General features: G+C 36.0%; 1 protein-coding gene across 2 annotated transcripts; it reads right to left on the bottom strand.

Annotated features, from left to right (window-relative positions):
* Positions 1-1,141: 1,141 nt before the first annotated feature.
* LOC126372781 (uncharacterized) lies at positions 1,142-10,221 on the bottom strand. Of its 2 annotated transcripts, none has more exons than XM_050018669.1 (6): positions 10,150-10,221; positions 5,767-5,844; positions 4,954-5,101; positions 2,751-4,510; positions 2,361-2,438; positions 1,142-1,283 (listed from the first exon to the last, which is right to left on the bottom strand). In XM_050018669.1, exons 1-4 carry the CDS (start codon positions 10,189-10,191, stop codon positions 4,338-4,340), a joined length of 441 nt encoding a protein of 146 aa, XP_049874626.1. In that variant the 5' UTR covers positions 10,192-10,221; the 3' UTR covers positions 1,142-1,283; positions 2,361-2,438; positions 2,751-4,337. The 2 variants fall into 2 exon arrangements, with proteins under 2 accessions (XP_049874626.1, XP_049874625.1); XM_050018668.1 differs by lacking the exon at positions 10,150-10,221 and adding an exon at positions 6,242-7,012.
* Positions 10,222-21,843: the final 11,622 nt, after the last annotated feature.

Below are 21,843 nucleotides of genomic sequence, written 5' to 3'. Positions count from 1 at the left end.
CATACTCCACTACGCTGCTCCACTGCGGGTTGGTGGAGGTGTTTTTACGGCTAATAGCCGGGACCAACGGCTTAACTCCAAGGCACGGAATAATCTTACTTTTTCGGACAATCAGGTGATTCAAGCCTGAAAAGTCCTTACCAAACAAAGGATACTCTCATAAAGTGATTTCGACAATGTCCCCATCGGGAATCGAACCCGGACCTCCAGATCGAGATCCTAACGCTCTAACCACTAGACCACGGAGGCTGTTGGGGTAGGAGGGTAGATAAATATAAAACGACTTATTAAAAAAAATCCGCTTTCAAAATCTACAGAATACAATTTTGAAAATTAAATTCTGAAGTCGGCGCAAATACTTTAAACTCGAGTAGGTAACACTAAATATTATAATTATTGCGTCAGTAACCAGGTGTACCTAGGTTACCTAGGTAGGCTCATTAAGAGTGCTTAAGCGTAAATTAAAATTGGAAAAACGGTCAAGGGTGTGTCGGACACACATTAACGATATAACAGACTCTATGTATGTCCGACACACCCTTGGCCGTTTTTCCGGCTTCACTTATGATACTAGAAATAGAAATAGAAATACTCTTTATTACTTCTTCTTTTCTTTTTTTTTTCTTTTTTTTACGGTTTTATATTTTATGACTCTTTTAGTGTAGGCATAGAATAATGAATAATACTACACGTGTGTAGGTATAGTGGAAATGCAAGATTCTTAATCATAATAGCATTCCGCTTTTATTGTTTTTTGACCATAACTTCAAAATTCCTGAAAAAATATTGATAAAACTTGGATTTTTCTAATAGCACTTAATTTATTTAGGGTGGTATTAATAAACTAATCTCAGCTTTAAGACTGCCCTCAAGATCATGTTAATGTGTCAGTTCTTATTTTAAATCAGGGAATTAAGCATGATCTTGAGGGCAGTCTCAGCTGAGATTAGTTTATTAATACCACCCTTAGAGTGGCATACATTACATATGGTTCAAATTGACAACTTGTCTGTATTAAAATCGGAAAAATAACATTTGCTGACTAGAATTTCAAATGTCAAAACTCTGGATTTCGCAAATAAAAAAACATCCGTGAGACCGACAGAAGCGTATTTCATTATGTAATTTTACTTACCGTGTTCATCAAAGAGTATTTTGTGAAGATTCAGCATGAGGGCATTGACCTCTGAGCTCGCCATCTGGACGGCGATCGCTGCACAAGTAATGTGGGACATTATATGGAAAGCGAACAGGTAGTCGCCCACAGCGTAGAACACTTCATCCTGAAATAATAATTAGGTTATTTTGTAGAGGTATGTTAGACAGGCAGTCGCTTCTGTAAAAACCGGACCTGTCAAATCTTCAGGTTAGGTAAGCGGACCCCGTGAAATACAGGATAATGTTAGAGAGATGATGATGGAGGTATGTAACCTAACATGTGTTGGTCTGGCTTTCTCTACACTAGTTGGAAGATCGTACAGGCAGCCGCTTTTGTAAAAAACCGGACCTGTTAAATCTTCACGTTTATCATCATCATCATCATTAATATGAGAGCCACGCTCTTGTTGGTGCAGCATTTTCCATGCTACTTTTTTAGGGAAAAATAGGGCAGTTTCCCTCTTGCTTTCCGCCCCGCAGTACTCTGTCTGACGCAAGAGGAATGGCGCCTGGAGTAGTCTATTACAAAGCCATACTGGGACACATCTTCACGTTAGGTGAGAGGAAAAAAATACTTTTTCTGCACCCCTGGACTAATGTAACATTACTCTTCCGATATAAGGACATGAAGAAAACAAGGAAGTAAAATATAGAAAAAAAAATACATATAAAAATGTAGTAAAATATAGTGATATACAGGGTGGCCCAGAAGGTCACGTTCAAAATGAAAAATTAGATAGAGGGGCTCATTAGCTACTAGAAACACCCCCATGTATGTTCAGCGATTATTTGCGGTTTAGGAGATATGACCCATTTTGTACCTTTTTCTAGATTTTCTACCTTATGGGATTTCCGGAAATGAAAAGAAATAGTTATGTATATTGTAATAAATGTGGGAGTAGGTATTAATCGCTCGACACATTCAGTCATATACTCATCATCACTAATTTAAGAGCCACGCTCTTGTCGGTGTAGCATTCTCCATTGTTGTCTATCAAAGACCATGTGCTTTAATTATCAAAGACCAATTCCTTCATCTCCTTATAAGACACGACGTTCGCCTTCTCTTTAATGTGTTCCATGTAAGCTTTTCTTGGTCTTTGGAAAGATAGAAGGGAAGCTTCCCTTCTTTGATGTTTTTAATAAACTCGTCAATAAACTCTGGAACAGATGTATGAGGCTTGATGATGATGGTGACCTACCTGATCTCTGATGAACTTTAGCACGCTCCATATCAAGCACATCATTCTTGGTACCTCGAAGAATAATTCAATAACTATCTGTAAAACGGAACATATATTATAAATTCGATATTTTTATTACTAAAATTGTTTGTAATTTTTGTTTAGGGGACTTTCGACAGATTCTACTTTTGACAGATTTTATGTTTAACAGGTTCTAGATTTGACATATTCTATATTTAACAAGTTCAAGACAAAGTAAAGATGTATGGGACAAAAATATTTCAATCAAGTTTCTGGTAATAAATTATTCTTATTTTTATTCAAATTTATAAAAACTTTAAGACATTATGTCTGATGGCGGTTAGATGAGTACCTCACTTTGTGAATAAATAAATAAAATAAACTTACCAATCTACTGTACAATGGTTTAATATTTTCATAACACTCAGCAATGGCCGTGTAACGCTTTTTTATTATTTGTATGTTTGCTCCCTGCTTCAAAAGTTCATTTAAAAATTTGACGCGACAGTATATATAGTAGTATATTAAAATAAGTATTGTTGATGCTGAATCTATGCCCATAGAGGGTATAAAAAATATATAGAATGGTATAAAATCTACATCACACTTACTTTGTGGGTGCTGAGTACAGTAAATGTAATACATAAAATATTTTGACATAAACATAACTAAAAAATTAACACACGTTATCACTCCAATACGTTCTTTATTTATTCGCGTAATATTTTCATCTACAGCGTATATGTCAAGTACGAAATCGTAAAAAGTATATTTTGTTATTTTAATAGCAATTATATAACACACGTATTGACCGAAGTTTGATAAAATCCAGAAATAATCAAAATCAACATCAAAATCCTTCAAAGGCAAAGCGAGTATAAAAATGACAAGTAGGGTAATAGCAAAAGAAATGAATTTGGCAATTTTTTGAAGTTTTTGGCGGAGTAATTTTACGAAACCGAAGTCGTAGCCAAACACAACATTTAGAATGAAAAAGAATGCTAACAGTGTCTTTGGTATTTGCTGTTTTAGTTCTGATTTCGGAATATGAGTGTATATTTTCGCTAAGGCGTACGGCTGATACATTTTAATTTGCTTAATTCTCGTGCGCTTTAAACGACAAGTCCTCAACTACTGAAATAAAAAAAGGATCATGAAGAAATTATAGTAAAGTGGCGGTAATAAACAATTGTCACCTCTATTAAATTATTATGATTAGTTCCAGTATCGATTTTTTGTTTCCGTGTCACAAAGTCGTAGATTTATGACACGATCACTTCAGAATTCCGTAGGTGGTTTTTTATATTTTATTTTGTTTAAGTAAAAACATATAGTAATTATTACTCTACTTACAAATGACAGCTAATTGTGATGTATTTTTTTTTTTAAAAAGAAAAACAACACAAACAGCTTCTTCTTCTATCGTATGGGTTGTGAGGTGGAGTACCAACCTCAACAATCCTGGTGTCAGGGTTACTATTGAGCCGCCAAAGGCCCCTGACATGCCTCATATAACGACTACTTAGTTAAGAGTAAAAGTCAAGTATTAAAAAATAAAAGTACATTAATAATTTACCTTTTCCATTTAACCTACAAAGTATTAATATTTCCATATGGAATAAATAATTTAGTTTTCTATGACTCATGCACAAACTCACGCCTATTTCCCACAGGGTAAGCAGAGACTATGGAATTTCGTTTTGCTTTGATCTTGACACACTTCTCCAAACACAAAACCTTTTCTTCCCCCCTTCTCCTCACCCCCACTACTCCTCTTTGTTGTTCTTTTCTTCTTCTCTTCTTCTCTTCTTCTCTTCTTCTCTTCTTCTCTTCTTCTCTTCTTCTCTTCTTCTCTTCTTTTCGTTTTTCCTCTTCTTATTTCTTTTTCTTCTCTGTTTTCCATGAACATATTAATAATAGGTAGGTTCTCGTGGTACGGACCATAGTTCTGTCGATAGCATTTAAGTATTAGAATTAGTCGTATAGATGTGTGAACTGCACGATTACAATCAAGTAGGTGACGCAGAGCTCTACCACAACGACAGGTAGTCTCATGTCAGTGGGCACTACACCCAGCACGTCGTGCTGCAGATGCCTCGCCGACATCAGCTGCAGCAGGCGAGATATCTCGTCATGTTGCTTCATATCTGAAAGAATATTAAATTTACAATATATCAAAACTATCTGTTTTCACGGGGTCCGCTTACTTATCCGTCCGGCCAAGTAGTTATTGCCACCTGCGGTAAATCTACAATAAGTCACGTAAAAAAAAGAAGTTTATCTAACTTGAAATTATTGATAGGTTTTTACAAAAGCCTTTCGTCGCCAAAGCAGACAAAGTGTAAAAAAGCAGTATTTTAATTTGACATTTGCGCACATAAAAGTAATTGAGCAATAATAATAATATAATAATTTAAGACAACAGGCCTGAGCTGCCCAGTTGGGCGTGAACCTCTCTGGGAGGAAGAATATTTGAAAGAATGAATCGACCCTAGTGGGTCGATAGCAATGATTTTTTTGTGTGCAATAAAGTATATTTGATTTGACTTGATTAGATCTATGTCAATCATCAAAAGTGTGCTATGCTTACCATGTTCATTAACAAGTATATTGTTAAGTTTGACCACCATGGCGTCAACCTGCGACCCGACCATCTGAACTGCAATCGCTGAATATATGATGTGTGACATAGTATGAAACGCGAACACATATTCCCCTACACACGTAAACCAGCCGCGCTGTAAAAGAAAATAACACATTAACGGCCTCTGCAGTTCAGAGGTTGAGCGTTGGGCTCACGATCCGGAGGTTCCGGGTTCGAATTCGTACGTATATAAACAGGGTGTTAGTGGATAAATCGACCACGGAAAATTCCACTCAGTATCAAGAGCTGAATCATCCCCCTTAGTATTCGGTACGGTGTCATTAACACCCTGTATAATGTGTGGTCTTCTTCTATCGTGTGGGCTATATGACGTAGATTACCAACCTCATCAACCCTGGTGGGTTATTATTGAGCCACCAAAGGCCCCTGACGTGACTCATATAACTACGTACCTACTTACGTCAGTAAGTAGTAACAGGCACCAAGTCGTGGCTTCCAAAGCACGGATCATATTACTTTCGGACAAACGGGTGATCAGCCTGCAATTTGCTAACCAAACCAGGGCTCACATAGTGATTTTTGTGATATGTCCCCACCGGGATTCGAATATGAGTTCCCGATTCCCCTCATTTATATTGATCCCTTAGAAAAACAAATGGACAGGGGTTGGAATATTTATGTAAAAAAAAAAAAAAATGTAAAAATGTTGTAATGGATATATATACTTTATAAATAAATAAATAAAGAATATGGTGGAGTTAAATGATGATACAAATAAAAAAGATGTGTCCTACTCACCTCCTCTTGGATGTTTCTTAGTACGTGCCACATCATAGCCATAATTTCGGGAACATCACACAGTAGTTCGAAAACTATCTGTAATAATACAAAATTCTTTAGCAGACAACAATGGGAGATTTTATTTTTTAGAATTAAAAAATAAAAATAGTTCTTAATAAGTCCTTAGATGACGCCAAACCAATTACCGGGCCATTGTCAAGATGCCACGAACTTTTAACAGTTCGATTCCTTTTTCCTTGTAATTTATTTATTTTATATGTCTTGTTTTAAAAAAAATATCGAAAAAAATAGAAATGTCTAAATGTAAATTAATGTTTCGTTCTTTGCAGTAACCAATCAAGTTCAGCGCCATCTATCCAGCAACTAGGAGAAAAGAAAAAGAAAATACCTCATTACGCGCTTGCATCGTTACAAAAAGTAGCAGGGTGTAAAAGTAACAGGGCTCTTCTAATGTTAACATTTCCAAACTCACCAATTTGTTGTAAAGCGGCTTAATATTCTCATAACAATCAGCAATCGCCATGTAACGCTTTTTCAATAATTGTATGTTTGCGCCCTCCTTCAAAACATCATTTAGGTACTTGACGCTACAGTAAATGTAGTAATATATTAAAATGAATATTATTGACACCGTATCTATGCCCATAGATGGTATAAAGAATATGTAGTATGGGATAAAACCTGCGTCACAAGCGTGTGCGTCGAACATTGAACAGAACATAATATATAAACAATATTTCGAGATATACACGACCAAGAAATATGACCAGGTTACAATTCCAATACGTTCCTTGTCAATTCGCGGCATGTCTTCGTCTAAATCGTATATGTCGCGCATGAAATCGTATAAAGTGTACTTTGTAAATGTAAGAACAGTTATATAAGAGATGTATTGACAAAAGTTCGTTGTGTAAACGTAGACGTCACCAACGAACTCCTTGAACGGCATTCCGAGTATGAATACGCAAAGGAGTGTGATTGATAAAGAAATTAATTTCGCTAACGGTTGAAGTTTTCGAGGGAATGTCTTTAAAAAGCCGAAATCGTAACCGAATAGAACGTTTAGCGCGTAAAAGAAAAATAATAGTGTTTTTGGTATTTGCTTTTTTGGTTTTGGAATGTTTGAGACTGTGAGTAATTTAGCCAAAGAGTACGGACGATACATTTTACTTTATTTATTTGTTATAATTTATTTATTTATACAGTTTCATTACTTTATTTCTCGTGTAGTAGTTACAATGGGTTCTGTGGTACTGTGACAAACAAAGGCGCGTATTTATAGAAAGTTATTAGTAATTAATAACATACTTACTCTATATTGCCACCACTATAATGATTCTGATTATTTCTTTCTGATATATAGATATATTTATTCCACGCGCCATGGCAGTTAAATAAAGGAAAATTATGTTTAATATGTTGCTATTTGCTCATAAAGGGTAGGCTACTAACCTCGTGAAAAGTAAAGAAATAAGCGTAAAAATTCTAGATTAGTAAATTAAAATTATTTTTTCTTCCTCTCTTTCATCTTTTTATTAGGTAGAGTTAAATTAAATCCCTGAATTTTTATACATTTATTTAACGCTTACGTTAACAGAATGTCTACCAAAAACATTGCTCATTCTGTTTGCCCTAAATCGGCCTAATATGACAGAATTACAGAAACAGTCATGCGCCAAAATTATTTTTATTTAATCATAGCTCGAACCATCCTCACTCACTGGATGTACATGCATGTGACATCCAATGAAAATTATAAATTTTACTAACTTAGATATATAATATTCTATTACTAACAAAATATGGATAAATATCCGACAAGAGCGTGGCTCTTAAATTGATGATGATGATCTGAAATAAATATTTCATTCATTCATTCATTCGAACCTCGGCAGTACACAGGACCCCGATACCGACCCCGCAGACGTGGTAACATTCAACGCTTGACGTTTTCCCTCAATCAGCGCTTATCGCTATCGACCCCCTAAGGTTGATTAATTCTTTCAAATATTTTTCCTCTCAGACGACGCCCTGAGCCGAGGTTCGCGCCGAACTGGGCACCTTTAGGCCTGTTGTCTTAAATGTTATAAGTACCGGGAAAGGCTCTCGCCTTTAGCGCTCCTCATTTGTCCGGCCAACTAGTTAATGCCATCTGCGGCAAATCTACAATAAGTCACCGCAAAAAAAAGGGGGACTTTGATACTATGGGGAGTTTAATCGTAGAGATGTGTGAACTGCACGACCACGATCAAGTAGGTGATGCAGAGACTGGCCACTGAGAGAGGCAGCCGCATGTCAGTGGGGACTACGCCGACCACGTCGTGCTGTAGGCGCCTCGCCGACATCAGTTGCAGCAGACGAGATATTCCGTCATGCTTCGTCATATCTGAAACAACAATAAAACATAGAATAGCTGCAAGATTTTAAAATTCCATGAAACGAATGTACAGTCATGAGCAATATAATGTACCCACTTTAGGACTCTGTCGCACTAACATATTTGACATTTAGTGAGACTTACAGTTCAATTTGTCAAAAAAGTTAATGTGACATGGTACCAAAGTGAATACATATTAATGCTCGTGACCGTATACTTGAAGGAAGAGGTCTATGATCAATTTTGTTTTGTCTATGACGATATTAAAAAAAGACAGAGAGAGACTCGAGGCCTTTAAGCTCTGTTTTTTTTCTGTCCATTTTACTTGCCAATGACAGTGTGTAGTTTTTTTCGATAACCTACTTTGTGACACAGCTACTTAATTATTAACCTTACTTTATGGTTTCTACCCATGGCTATCATAGCGCGGGTGTAGATCAAATGATTGCTAAAGTAATTAAATACTATAAAAAGCCGACATAGTTATCATCGTGTAGACTAATATTGTAAGTAGGTATTAAGCCAATCAGCTCGTGACAACAAACACTTCAGGACCCCGATACCAACCCCGCCGGCGTAGTCACATTCGCTGTCGATAAGTTTTTTTAAATTGATATAGACGTCCTCATACGATACCCTGAGCCTTGCCTCGCGCCCAGCTGGGTACCCTCAGGCCTGTTGTCTTAAATTGTGTACCGGGTGAGAGCTCTCAGCGCTCCCCATTTGTCCGGCCAAGTAGCCTTGAAAACACCGAATATATTCGGTGTAACCCCAACTAGATATACTTCTTCTTATCGTGTGGGTTGTGAGGTTGAATACCAGCCTCACTAACCCTGGTGTCAAGGTTTTGATTAGTTCATGTTGCGATAGATGTACGTCTGACTACCCCAATTGGGATGTAGGCGTGAGCTTATGTTATGTTATATTGCTAGATTAAAGAACAATTCAGCTGGTACGCACTTACCGTGTTCGTCGACGAGTATATTATGTAGATTGACTGTCAGAGTGTTTAGCTGTGAACGGACCATCTGAACGGCGATAGCTGAATATATAATCTGTGACATTATATGAAACACAAACACGTACTCGCCGATGTACGTGAACCAGCCACGCTGAAAAAAAAAGAACCAGTAAACAAACATGGCGCACTGAGGGTCGTAAATTAACAAATAGAATGTTCTTTTTCTTTCTTTTTGACTTATTTTCGAATTTTTTATTTTATTTATTTATTTATTTATTTGTTGGTGATTCCAGTACCCACCATCTAAGTTTATTTTAACTTATACCTGTCATTTTCTTTTCCGTCGAAATAGAAAGGAATGGGTAATCGACAGGCATAAAATTGACGAAAAACACTTCAATTTTAGGCAGAAATCAATAAAGCCTTCTAAAATTTTATAATAATCCGACAGATTTAAATTAACAGCACACGTCAAATTATTTGTAGTTACAGCTACATTCAGGCTGAGCTACAGGCCAACTACGGGGCCACAAGTGGCGGATAGTGGAACGGTCACTCTAAAAAGTGTGACACAAGAAAAGATTCTCTTCTATTCTCTTAAACTCTTCCGAAAAGTGATGTTTAGCCGATAGCCGTGGTCGAATGTCAATCCGTCCTAAGAGTTTGCTTACCACACATGTTTTTATTGTATTTTTAATATACGGTATAAGTGAAATTAAGTGTTTTGTATTGTAATAAAATATAACAAAATCTAGGGGCACGGTAGTGCCCCCGCCAAGACAAGCAAACCGAAGCGCAAGGGCAGGCACTACCTACCTTTTCTCGAAACGTTTCGCTGATTTTTTGAACCGTCATAACTTAGGTTTGGATTATAGTAGATAAATAATTTCTGAACTAATCAAAATGTAGGTACTAATGTACAGCACGAATGTTTTAATAGAGTGCTTTATGTACCTAAAAGCGATACAATAGAGCTATTTTACGATCGAGTGTTTTAAAAATATTCGTTTATTATTCTATATAATTAATGATAGATTCTTACCTCTTGCTTGATATTTAGTAGCATGTTCCACATCAAACTCATCAATAGTGGTACCTCAAACAATAGCTGGATAATTAACTGAAAAAATATTTTAAGTAAATGCACAAGTTGGTTAAAGAAAAATGTTTTGTGTAAATATTTTTTATACTAATAACAATCTTCGGTCAATTATACTGATTGATGGCTAGTTTAACACATATCGACGATACTTCAAGTGGCTTGACTTTCATTCATTTCACGTAGGCCGTGGAGCAGCGTGGTGGAGTACGCTCCATACTCCCTGGGCTCCTCCTGGGCTGAACCCATCCAACCTTTCTTCTGTTCAGTGACGTAGATGATGATGATGACTTGATGGGAACTTACCAATCTACCGTGCAGAGGTTTTACATTCTCATAACAATCAGCAATCGACATGTAACGCTTTTTCAAAGTTTGTATGTTTGTGCCCTCCTTCAAAAGATTATTTAAATATTTGACGAAACAGTAAATATAGTAATATATTACAATGAGTATTATTGATACCGCATCTATGCCCATAGCGGGTATACCGTAGACATAAAACGGCAAAAAGTCTCCATCGCACTCATCTCGGTACAGTACACAATAAAAGTATAGTACAGCGTATTTTGAAGTATATACGAACAGGAATTGTATCCACATTACCACTCCAATACGTTCCTTACTCAATCGCGTCATATTTTGGTCTACACCATAAACCTCGAGGGTAAAATCGTACAAGGTGTATTTGGTAAACTGTAGAACAGTTACGTAGCAAATGTACTGACCAAAGTTTAAAATGTACCAAGCGACATCCCCGACTAAATTCTTAAACGGGGTCGTGAGCACGTAAGCCCAAATCAGAGTGATGGATAAAGAAATTAATTTGGCTAAAGGCTGAAGCTTTTTGTGGAGTATTTTTAGAAAGCCGAAGTCGTACCCAATAGCAATATTTAGCAAGAGAAAGAATAATAATTTTGATTTTGGTATTCGTTTTTTTGGTTTTGGAATGTGGCTGTGTATTTTAGGTAAGATGTACGGATGATACATTATAATTAATTATTTACTAAAATTAATTGAATGATGTTTATTTATTAATTTTTATTTTTTTATTTATTTACTTATTTAATTATTCATAATTATATTTCCCGTGTACTTTTGCCGGCGGTATATCTAACACTGTAGAAACGTGCATGTAATGAAGAAATTATAGTAGAGTAGTGGCAATTTACATTATGTTATTACGAATTAATTTTAATGTGATAATGATAAGTTCTCATCGATTTTTAGCTTCCGTGTTACGGAGTTATTAATAAATATAAAAGAAGCAACTTTTGTGTGTTTGTTACTTTTTTATTAATACGATGTTCATTAAATATTTACTGCTATTTTTTATAATACTTGTCCTTTATTACGTAGTTACCTATATAGTAGTCTTTTAATGTAATGTTATTGTAATGTACTTTGGCTTTTGTGCCTTTCTCCTTAAACCAAATTTAATTATTTAAAATAAATTTAGGAGGTGTCTGTTGGAATGAGCATTATTATCTACCAACCCGCATTGGGTGCAATAGACCAAGATGGACACTTTGTACTTTTTATGGACGAAGGGAGGCCTGTGCCCAACAGTGGGACGTATACCCTCTGTTTACCTATTTACGTACATAGAGCTAATTGAACTGGTTTTCCCTTCGCGCGATGGAAAGTCAGACAGGCAGTCGCTTCTGGAAAAAAGCGGATCTGTCAAATCTTTAGGTTAGTTAAGCAGACTTTGTTCGGCTCTTGGTGTGTGTGGACTGTATGAGTAGTAGATGGTGAGAGGTCGAGGGTTCTAATTCTAACTGCAGAAAATCATGCGGAAACGTTGTGCGTCGCTTCTCACGCGGGCTCGAGCCAGCCCCAACAGTATCCTGAAGACGTTATGTGATAGGTGGGACTCCCCCCTTCTAAAAAGGTGGATGGAGCTTCACACCCTATAATTTGAACTTACGATCGCCCGAATAATGTCCTACTAACACTAGTTTATATGTCGTTTGTATACTAACATTCTATGGACTTTGTCCGAAATAAACGATTTTGATTTATTTATTTAAAACACCAGATTGTTCCTTGTCACTGGTGCTAATTCCTGTAAATACCATCTAATTTTATTTTAAGTTATATCTGTCATTTTCTTATCCGCCGAAAAGGAAAGGGACGGGTAATCGACAAGCATAAAATTTATGGAACACACGTCAATTTTAAGCACAAATCTAAACCAACCGTCTAAAAATTTTACAACCGTCAATAACCCGACACAGTTAAGTAGACAGCACGTCAAACGGATTGCATACCAGCGACGTACCTTTTGATTCGGCCGGGTTATTCATTCATTTACTCATTCTTCCTAAAATTAAGAGCTGTGAATCATCCGTCCCTTTCCTTTTCGACGGATATGAAAATGACAGATATAACTTAAAATAAAATTAGGCGGTGTCTGCAGGAATCGGGGCCACTGTTTAATTAAATTGTTATTAAAATACACTTTCGCGGGAGGCGTCGGCCATTCGATTCGTACAACATTGCCATGCCAAAAAAATATTATTATTTTATACTTGTGTTGCCAGCAACAGACTTCATGAGAAACGGGACAACGGGAGATGATGATGACCAAATTGGGGATGTCTTTAGAAAAGGTTTAGTACGATCTATTGATGAATGTAGAGGAAGCAAGAAAAGTGTGTCAGGATCGGAGTAAATGGAATTCCATAGGTTCTGCTTACCCCGGTGGGAAATAGGTGTGAGTTTATATATAAGTCTTAGATAATTTCTTACTTTTTTAACGCTTTTCATAGAACGATGACATTAAAATTTTAATCGAAATAAATATAATGAACAAAATAACACAGACTACAATACATTATTATATAGTAATAACGATTAGTGTAATACATACCTAGGCACCTAGCAGTAGAGCTTAGAATAGGTATGCTGTATAAAATGACCTATAGCAGGCAGTTATTGTGAGTTGAGTTTACTACTGTTACACAAGGCAGTTCCACTTGCGATATAGTTGGTGACGCGGATATAGAGATTCTAGAAGGGACAGATTAAAATATCTCATTGTAGTGTAACGTAAAGAGTTTTGTAATTGTAATTGATCAGGTCTATTTTGACGTATGGTAGTAAAACGTGGGCTGTAAAGTAGTGCTATGACCAGACCATTCAGAATTCGTTAAAATTAAATTCCATTAGTCCCGGCTATTAGTCGTAAAAACACCTCTGCCAACAAAAAACGGAAAACAGAAAATTCATGAAAATTTTACTCTTCTTCTATCGTGTGGGTGTAAGCCACAGTGACTAAACAAATAACTTAGTAATTATAGGTCCAAAACTGTAAAATATAAGACAAAAATTGTAATGAAATCTACAAAAAAATAATGTTCCTTCCAGCAGACATAAGTCCGCGTGTGGAGATGCGCTCATGTCGCCCGGGTCAAGGATGGCCGCTCACAGCAGATCGTCTATTACACCGGCGCAGGCGCACAAATATGAGCTGTTTCCACTGCGCTAATCAAAATCTATCAGTTTTGCCTTCGTGTCATGTGTTGTTGTATATTTGGAGGTTAAACATAAATCCGTATCGGTGTTGACAGAGCGAGTCATCTGAAGTTAATTGACTGGCTTCTCCTTTTTCTATCGTGTGGGTTGTGAGGTGGATTACCAACCCCATCAACCCTGGTGTCAGGCTGGCGGCGGTGGTGGTTACTTTGCTATCACCTATGTATTATATTATGTTTTTTTTTTTAAATCAAATTTCAATGTATTTATTGCATTGCTACAGGTCAAGAAGGTCTTAAACAATATTACATAGATCCACTGCAGCATACCAGTCTAGGTGTACAATTTTAAATAAGGAAACGCATACGCAAAATATTACTCAACAAATATACCCACTCTCATAAAATTAACACTCCGCCCCGCACCAATTTGTTTCGAGCGCCGAGCTAGATTTACCTCACCCCCTCTGGGTTTTACTTTAGTCTAAATGTATGGGCATTTATTATAATTTTTTATGACGTAACTTATAGTAAATTTACTGGCAACATATAGCAATAACTACATGGCTGGACAAATGAGGACCACCTAGAGCTCTCGTATTGGACTTTTCAGCCATACAAGATGTTGCCACAGAAACGCTGTATAAGTCATCTTATCAAGATGAATTTTCAAATTCAAATTCAAAAATACCGTCATTCAGTAGGTAACATACTTACACTTTCAATCGTCATTTTTTACATAACGAACGTCTCATCCGCCTAAAACTACTGCAGCTTCTCACAACCTGTATAGTCGGGGAAAAGAAGCTGCAAGAAATACCTCGGCACAGGGTCCTAGACGTTCTTTAGAAAAATAATAATCATAAAATATTGTTAAAAAAATGACTAACCTTATAATAACCTTTTTTGCAAATTTTCTGTTTAACTACTGTCTTAAAACAGTTGAAAGGCAAATTCTGAATGTCAATGGGAATCTTATTGTAAAAACGTATAGTCGTATACATTGCCCCTTAAAAGATTTAGTGATCTTATGTAATCGACTGACTTATAAAGCAAGTTTATTTTTATTCCGGGTATTAACAATGTGCCGATCGCTATTTTTTGCAAACAATCCTATTTATATTTTTACATATATTAAATTTTCAAAGATGCCAAAGTTAAAATACTAATTTCTTTAAGTAAACTTATTTCTAAGTGACATCTTAGGTCCCAATTTGTAAATCGCCCGAATGGCTCGCACAAAAATGCTGTTGACATCTGCAATAGGCCTATGATGAAACATAGCTGGCGAGGAGTAGGTGTGTAAATATACACCCTTGCTTACGTTATGTTGTTGTGTTTCAGTCTCTTGCCTCTTGATGTCCTATCACACCTATTAAGCAATTTATTTCTATTTTCTACTCATGTTGATTATAGATAACAATATGTCATATACTTTAGTAAAATAACGAATTATCGAAAGTACAATTTTATTAAGTGTTTATAGAATATTCATTACTTTAGAGTGCTACCGTCACTTAACACCATCACTATAAGTGGTTTAACTTCACTTGGTACACGAAGTTTTACACAACATAACTACATAAGTGGAAGCTTATAATTGAGCATAAAACACATTATATTCGTGTCCAAAAAAAACATGTATTTTACAATAGTAGAGAGCGAAAAAGATAAATCTAAAAAGATAGCAAAAATTCCAAAATCACTTATTATATTTTTCTTGTTTAATTTATTCATTGGACTGAACTTGGGTTTCACTAAATGTTTGAATAAGGGAATTAGACGTGTAGCTCAATTAATTGTGGTACTAAATACTATAATTATAATTACACTTTTATTAATACCAGACGGAAATAAGGTGCATTACTACATATTTATAGGTACAGCCCTCCAACATGTGCTGTACGTTTTAGTATTTCAGTACTCTAAGTACAATATGTACGATCTTGTTATTGAATTAAATACTCTCGACAGAAATATAATGGGCCCGGTAGAGAATAAACTGGGCATAATTGGGTCGACAGTTCTGAGCGGTTTATTCTTTGTCAAATCAGGAATGAGTGTCATATATTGTTACTTTATTTTCACAAAGTGTCTTACTCAAATGCGCCGCTTACCAGCTTATGTTCCCAGTTCGTTATCTCTGATCACCGATGGTATACCAGTGATTCTGGTGGTTATATATTACTATATATACAGAGCTGTAAGTTATTTGAAAAAAGAAGCGAAGGATTCTTCAAAGAATATGCAGATGATTATAGATCGGTACATAGCTACAGCCGATTGTTACGATAAGATAATGCCGCTTTGTGGTAAACTTGTGAGTAACTATTTCATAAACAGCCTATATACGTCCCACTGCTGGGCACATGCCTCTCCTCAACCCACCGGAGGGGGTATGGAGCATACTCTACCACGCTGCTCTACGCTGGGTTGGTGGAGGTGTTTTTACAACCAGGACCAACCACTTAACGCGCCCTCTGAAGCGCGGAATCATCTTACTTTTTCAGACAATCAGGTGATTCAAGCCTGAAAAGTCCTTACCAAACAAAGGACAGTCTCGCAAACTGACAATGTCCTCATCGGGAATCGAACCCGGACCTCCAGATCGTGAGCCTAACGCTCTAACCACTGGATCACGGAGGGAGTGTCTATTTATTTCCGTAAAAAACCTATTACGAAATGATGACGTCACTCGAAGTCTATGCTGGACATAAAAAAATAGTCCGAAAGTAACCGACTTGAAAATCTGTCTAAAAAACGCCTTCCAATCCAAGAAAATGGTCATCCGTGGTTACTTATGACAAAAAGTGGCATAGTCAGTCTAGATCGATGGGGCTATAACATTCTTTGTCAAAAGCCCCTGAATAAAAGAAAAAAATGCAGTTCTAGCGTAGAAAAAAAATGTTATTACGTCATTAAGCCCTCCTTATCGTGTGGGTTGTGAGGTGGAATACCATATCTCATCAACCCTGGTGTCAGGGTTATTACTGAGCCGCCAAAAGCCCCTGACATGGTTCATGTAACGACTACATACTTTACCTCAGTAAGTCTAAGTAGTAACAGGGACAAACGGCTTCCGGACGGAACGGAACCTCCTGTCGTTTTAAGATGTTTATTATGTATGTATGCTTTTATCTGACTCTAAAAAATTACGCCTGTTCGACTGGCTTAACGGCCTCTGTGGTCCAGTGGTTGAGCGTTGGGCTCACTATCCGAAGGTCCCGGGTTCGAATCCCGTTAGGGACATATCACAAAAATCACTCTGTGATACCTAGTTTGGTTATGACATTACAGGCTGATCACCTGATTGCCCAAAAAGTAAGATGATCCGTGCTTCGAAAGGCACGTTAAGCCGTTGGTCCCGGTTACTACTTACTGTGTAAGTAAGTAGTCGTTACGTGAGCCATGTCAGGGGCCTTTGGCGGCTCAATAATAACCCTGACACCAGGGCTGATGAGGTTGGTATTTCACCTTACAACCAACCTTACGATAGAAGAAGTTTAGATAGAAATAAATATGACTTATTTTCAGATTACAAAGTATGATTAATTTTCAGCTGACCGTGGAACTCCTTGTAAATATGCCCAAGACGATGGTTATGCTCGTGAAGCTCATAACATCTATAAAGCGAAGCGTGAGTATTCAAAAACTATTGTTATAAATGCAAAGATGTTCTAGATATTGTAGATTTGCCGCAGATGACATTCGCTACTTGGCCGGACAAATGGGAAGCGCTGAGCGTACCCGGTAAGGAATTTTCCATCGCAAAAGTATAGAATTGAAAATATAAAAAAAAAAAAACTAAAAAAAACATGAATTTTGTGACGGAAAATTCCACTTGATATTAACTCAGAATCATGGTCTGAATCATCCCCCTCAGTATTCGTTACGATGTCACTAACACACTGTATCTCTCTCTCTCTATTTAAGAGCTGCGCTCTTGTCGGTGGAGTAACCGCCATTCCTCTCTTCTTCCCGCCAAAACCTTCACCTCCCGATACGACACGACCTTCACCTTCTCTTTTATTTGTTTCATAAATGTTATCTTGACCTATCCCTTCGTCTCTTCCCTTCAATTTTTCCTTCTATAATGTTTGTTATAAATGAATCGTGTCGTATCAGGTGGCCAATCATATTTCTTCTCCGGTTCTCTATAGTCTTCAATATGGTTCTCTTTTCTTCAACTCTTTCCAGCACTTTTTCATTTGACACCATCAACACACTGTATACAGCGTGAATATTAATTTCAATATTGTTTAGGCCGGGTTAGCTCAGTGCCTTATGGAATTCATCTTCGTGTTCCACGTCATCCTTAAAGTGTGCCTCCCTGTCGTCGTGGCAGAGATGACCAATGCCAGCGTGGAGCGACTCAAGCTTATACTCAACAATCGACTGGTGATGGAGAAGGGTATGTTATCCTTTCTTTTTTGTGAAAGACAACATAATAGCTGGCATAAACTGGTTGCCTGGAAGAAATTGCTGCTCAGCAATAAGGCCGCCAGATTGTACTGTATCTATCATCATCTGTGTTAATTTGTTTTGTATGTTGTGTGCAATAAAGTATATTTGATTTGATTTGAATAGTAGACTGTGACACCCACTCCTCGCCAGCTAACCTATTGCCTTTAATCACGTGATATCAATTGTCTACGATGCAAACATAAATTCAAAATCTTAAAGTGGAAATCAGAGGTTTAGAGCTAGAGATTCGAGTATTTTCAGTCAAAGAGAATCAGTGAAAAGCGAACGAACAGAGCATGTGTCCTTTTAATGGAACTAATTGACAAGTCATAATAATTCTATGTAGAATTAGCGACACTAGCGCCACGGCCGCGGGACATCTTTCGTGGCGCGAACTATGTTTTAAACTGTTGCATGTTGTTTTTATGTTTAGGAGGCGTCCATAAATCACGTGAGGGTTTTAGCAACTTCTTAACCCCTAACCAGGTGATCCCTGAAAAGCTCACGTGATTAATGGACTTTCCCTTACTTGTGGCTGTGCGTTCGTGAGTTTTTTTTCTTGAATGGCTTCGCCTTCGCATTTAGCCAATCATCAAAGTTATTTAGCCAATCGGATAGGAAACGGAAAAGGATTATCTTGGGATGATATAATAATAAACACTTAATTACTTATTTAAGGAGTGGCTAATAATGATGAGTTTATGGTGCTAATTCCTGTAAACACCATCTAATTTTATTTTAAGTTATATGTGTCATTTTCTTATCCGCCGAAAAGGAAAGAGACGGGTAATCGACAAGCATAAAATTTATGGAACACACGTCAATTTTAAGCACAAATCTAAAACAGCCGTCTATAAATTTTACACTGGCCAATAACCCGACAGAATTATGTTGACAGCATACATCAAACGTTTGCATACCAGTGAGATACCTTTTTGATTCGCCCAGGTTATCCATTCATTTACTCATTCTTCCTAAAATTAAGGGCTGTCAATTATCCGTCCCTTTCCTTTTCGGTGGATTAGAAAACGACAGGTATAACTTAAAATAAAATTAGGTGTCTGCAGGAATCGGGGCCTATGTATGTGTATAATTTTTTTCAGATAAAGAAAAGAAGTTGCAAATGTCTCGTCTGCTGGAGTACGTGGAAGTGCGTCCGTTCCGGCACCTGATATGTCGCGTCATTCCTCTGGACATCCGTTTAGTCATCACCATGTTCAGTATATGTACAACTTATTTTATAGTCATCGTACAATTTACTCATCTATTGTAATGTATTTGTGATCTAAGTAAAATAGAGTGAAGCAAACATTTCACAGAATATAATTAATAAGCTAGAGGACAATTTACTCAAAACGAAATAAGTAATATAAAAAAAAAATTCTGTTTCCACACGTACGGTCACGAGTACTAATATGTATACACTTTGAAACCATGTCACATTAACTTTGTTGACAAATAGAACCGCAAGTCTCATTAAATGTCAAATATGATAGTGCGCCATGGTTCTTAAGTGGGTACATGATATTGTTCATGACTGTACTCTACTCATGTTTCTACTTCTACCTAATTAATTAACTAATTGATTTGTATAATACTAAGTGCTTTATTGATTGATATAAGAATTTTCCATAAATTAAAGTAAGCTTTTCTTGAAATAAAAAAAAAATAATTGTTGTTTTTATTCGTCTCTACAGGTTATCTATTGAAGAGAACAGAAGGATTACTGATTTTATGGTTCCTCCCATTTAACGGATTTTCATTTTCAATGTATTTTGAAACCAGCAAGAGACATCGGCAGCCATTTTGATCCTCACGAAAAAGTTCAAAAAAATTGTGTCGTATTGTTTTTGTATGTATCATCAGGATCAGGATCAGGGTCGTTTTTTGTTTAATAGATTCATTAATCCATTATGATTAACCAAAATACGAGTCAGTGAGTGTCAACGGACATTTACATTGTCAATTTAATTATATTAATGTTCTGTTGTAATAGAATTATAATGGTTGTTGTTTCATTATAGAAAGTAGAATAGCTTTTCATTAAAATATTGCGAGTAATTTTGTAAAAGCGATATGAAATAAAGTAGTGAATGTTATCGTGTTAAAAAGTTAATATGCAATTGCTACATTCTGGCCAAGTGTTGAAGCAAAAATAAGTGTCAATATACAAGTGTCAGAATACAATATATAGAAAATGGTTCAGAAATATGTTGAAAATTGATCAAAAATAACAGTTAAAGAAATTAATTACAATGATGCGACACACAATAATAATACAAAAACATCAGACTTAAAACTGATACGATGAAGCCGCGTACTGCTTTAGCACCCTCCATACTTGTATTTTTCATTTTAAATTTGTGTACAGGTTTGAATCTCGGCTTCACAAAATGCCTGAAGAAGAGCATAAGGCCTGTAGTGTACCTGTTTCAATTTATAATGACGGTTTTAATTGCAGTACCTTTAATGATGTCTAATAGCGACTTCAGAGGATTTGTATTCGTATCGATGGGCGTGGAACATGTTATCTGTGTACTATTGTTTCAATTTATGAAATACAGTGTGTACGATCTTGTATGTCACATTAACGCTTTGGATAAAGAGATAATGCGACCAGTGGAGAGACAACTAGGGGTGATTCTGTCTGCTATTCTCACTGGCACTTTCACAATTAAAGCATCAATTTGCTTTTGGTACTGTACATATAGAGCGGAAGATTCTTGCAAATATAGTGGATTTCCCGGGTATATAATGTGCATATTAGGCCTTATTGTCGACTGTATACCACTCATACAAGTTTTGATATACTACTATATATACAGATCCGTTAAATATGTCAAGCAAATGGTACAAGAGCCAGGAATAGACATTGAAGTTATTGTGAAAAAATATGTCACGGTTGTAGACTATTATGAGAGAATTATGCCACTTTATGGCGTATTGGTAAGTTATATAATAATAACCTTGACACCAGATCGAAGAAGAAATTAAAAAGAATAACAAATTCAAATAAATAAATTAAGTCATTTAACATTAGGTTTCAATACTTAATCATTAATATTCCACATCCAATATTAAATATGTAATATTAATATTTAGGTAGCAATAAAATAATTGGAAAGTAATTGAGTAATTTTAAGTTGCATTTTTTAAAATTTCTTCTTTAATCAGTTCACTTTAATTGTTATTGATTCAGAGGCTTCTGCCAGGGCTTACAACAATAGCTAAACGTATCTTCCGTGGTACAGAATTATATCTTTAAAATCTTTAATTTCGGTGCCTTTGCTTTGCGGTGGCACAATTTCAGCTATTACTTATGTATACAATAATTTCCTTTTTGTAATGAAATATAACAAAGGTTTTTTACTATATAAATAGTAAAAAATATTTACAAATAAAATAAAAGTAAAAAATATTTTCATAAAATATTTACATATATTATATTTACTATTTATATACCTTATGGTAATTAATTTATTACGTTTATATTCGTACGGTTTGTTTTAGCTTATAGTTGAATTAGTAGTGAACATGCCTAAACTAATGATGACGATGTGGCACATAATATACACTGGGAAGAAGGAAAACGTAAGTTAGAGATCAACAGCAGAATTTTATTTTATTTTTTAATTTAGAATTTAGACATTTAAACTAAAAAAAAATTATAGAATCAATTTCAACTTTTTAGGGT

Source organism: Pectinophora gossypiella, chromosome 14 (genome assembly GCF_024362695.1).
Source record: "Pectinophora gossypiella chromosome 14, ilPecGoss1.1, whole genome shotgun sequence".
In the NCBI taxonomy this organism is placed as follows: Eukaryota; Metazoa; Arthropoda; class Insecta; order Lepidoptera; family Gelechiidae; genus Pectinophora; species Pectinophora gossypiella.
Note: the sequence above shows the minus strand (reverse complement) of the source record. Positions and strands in the feature narration are given on the sequence as shown.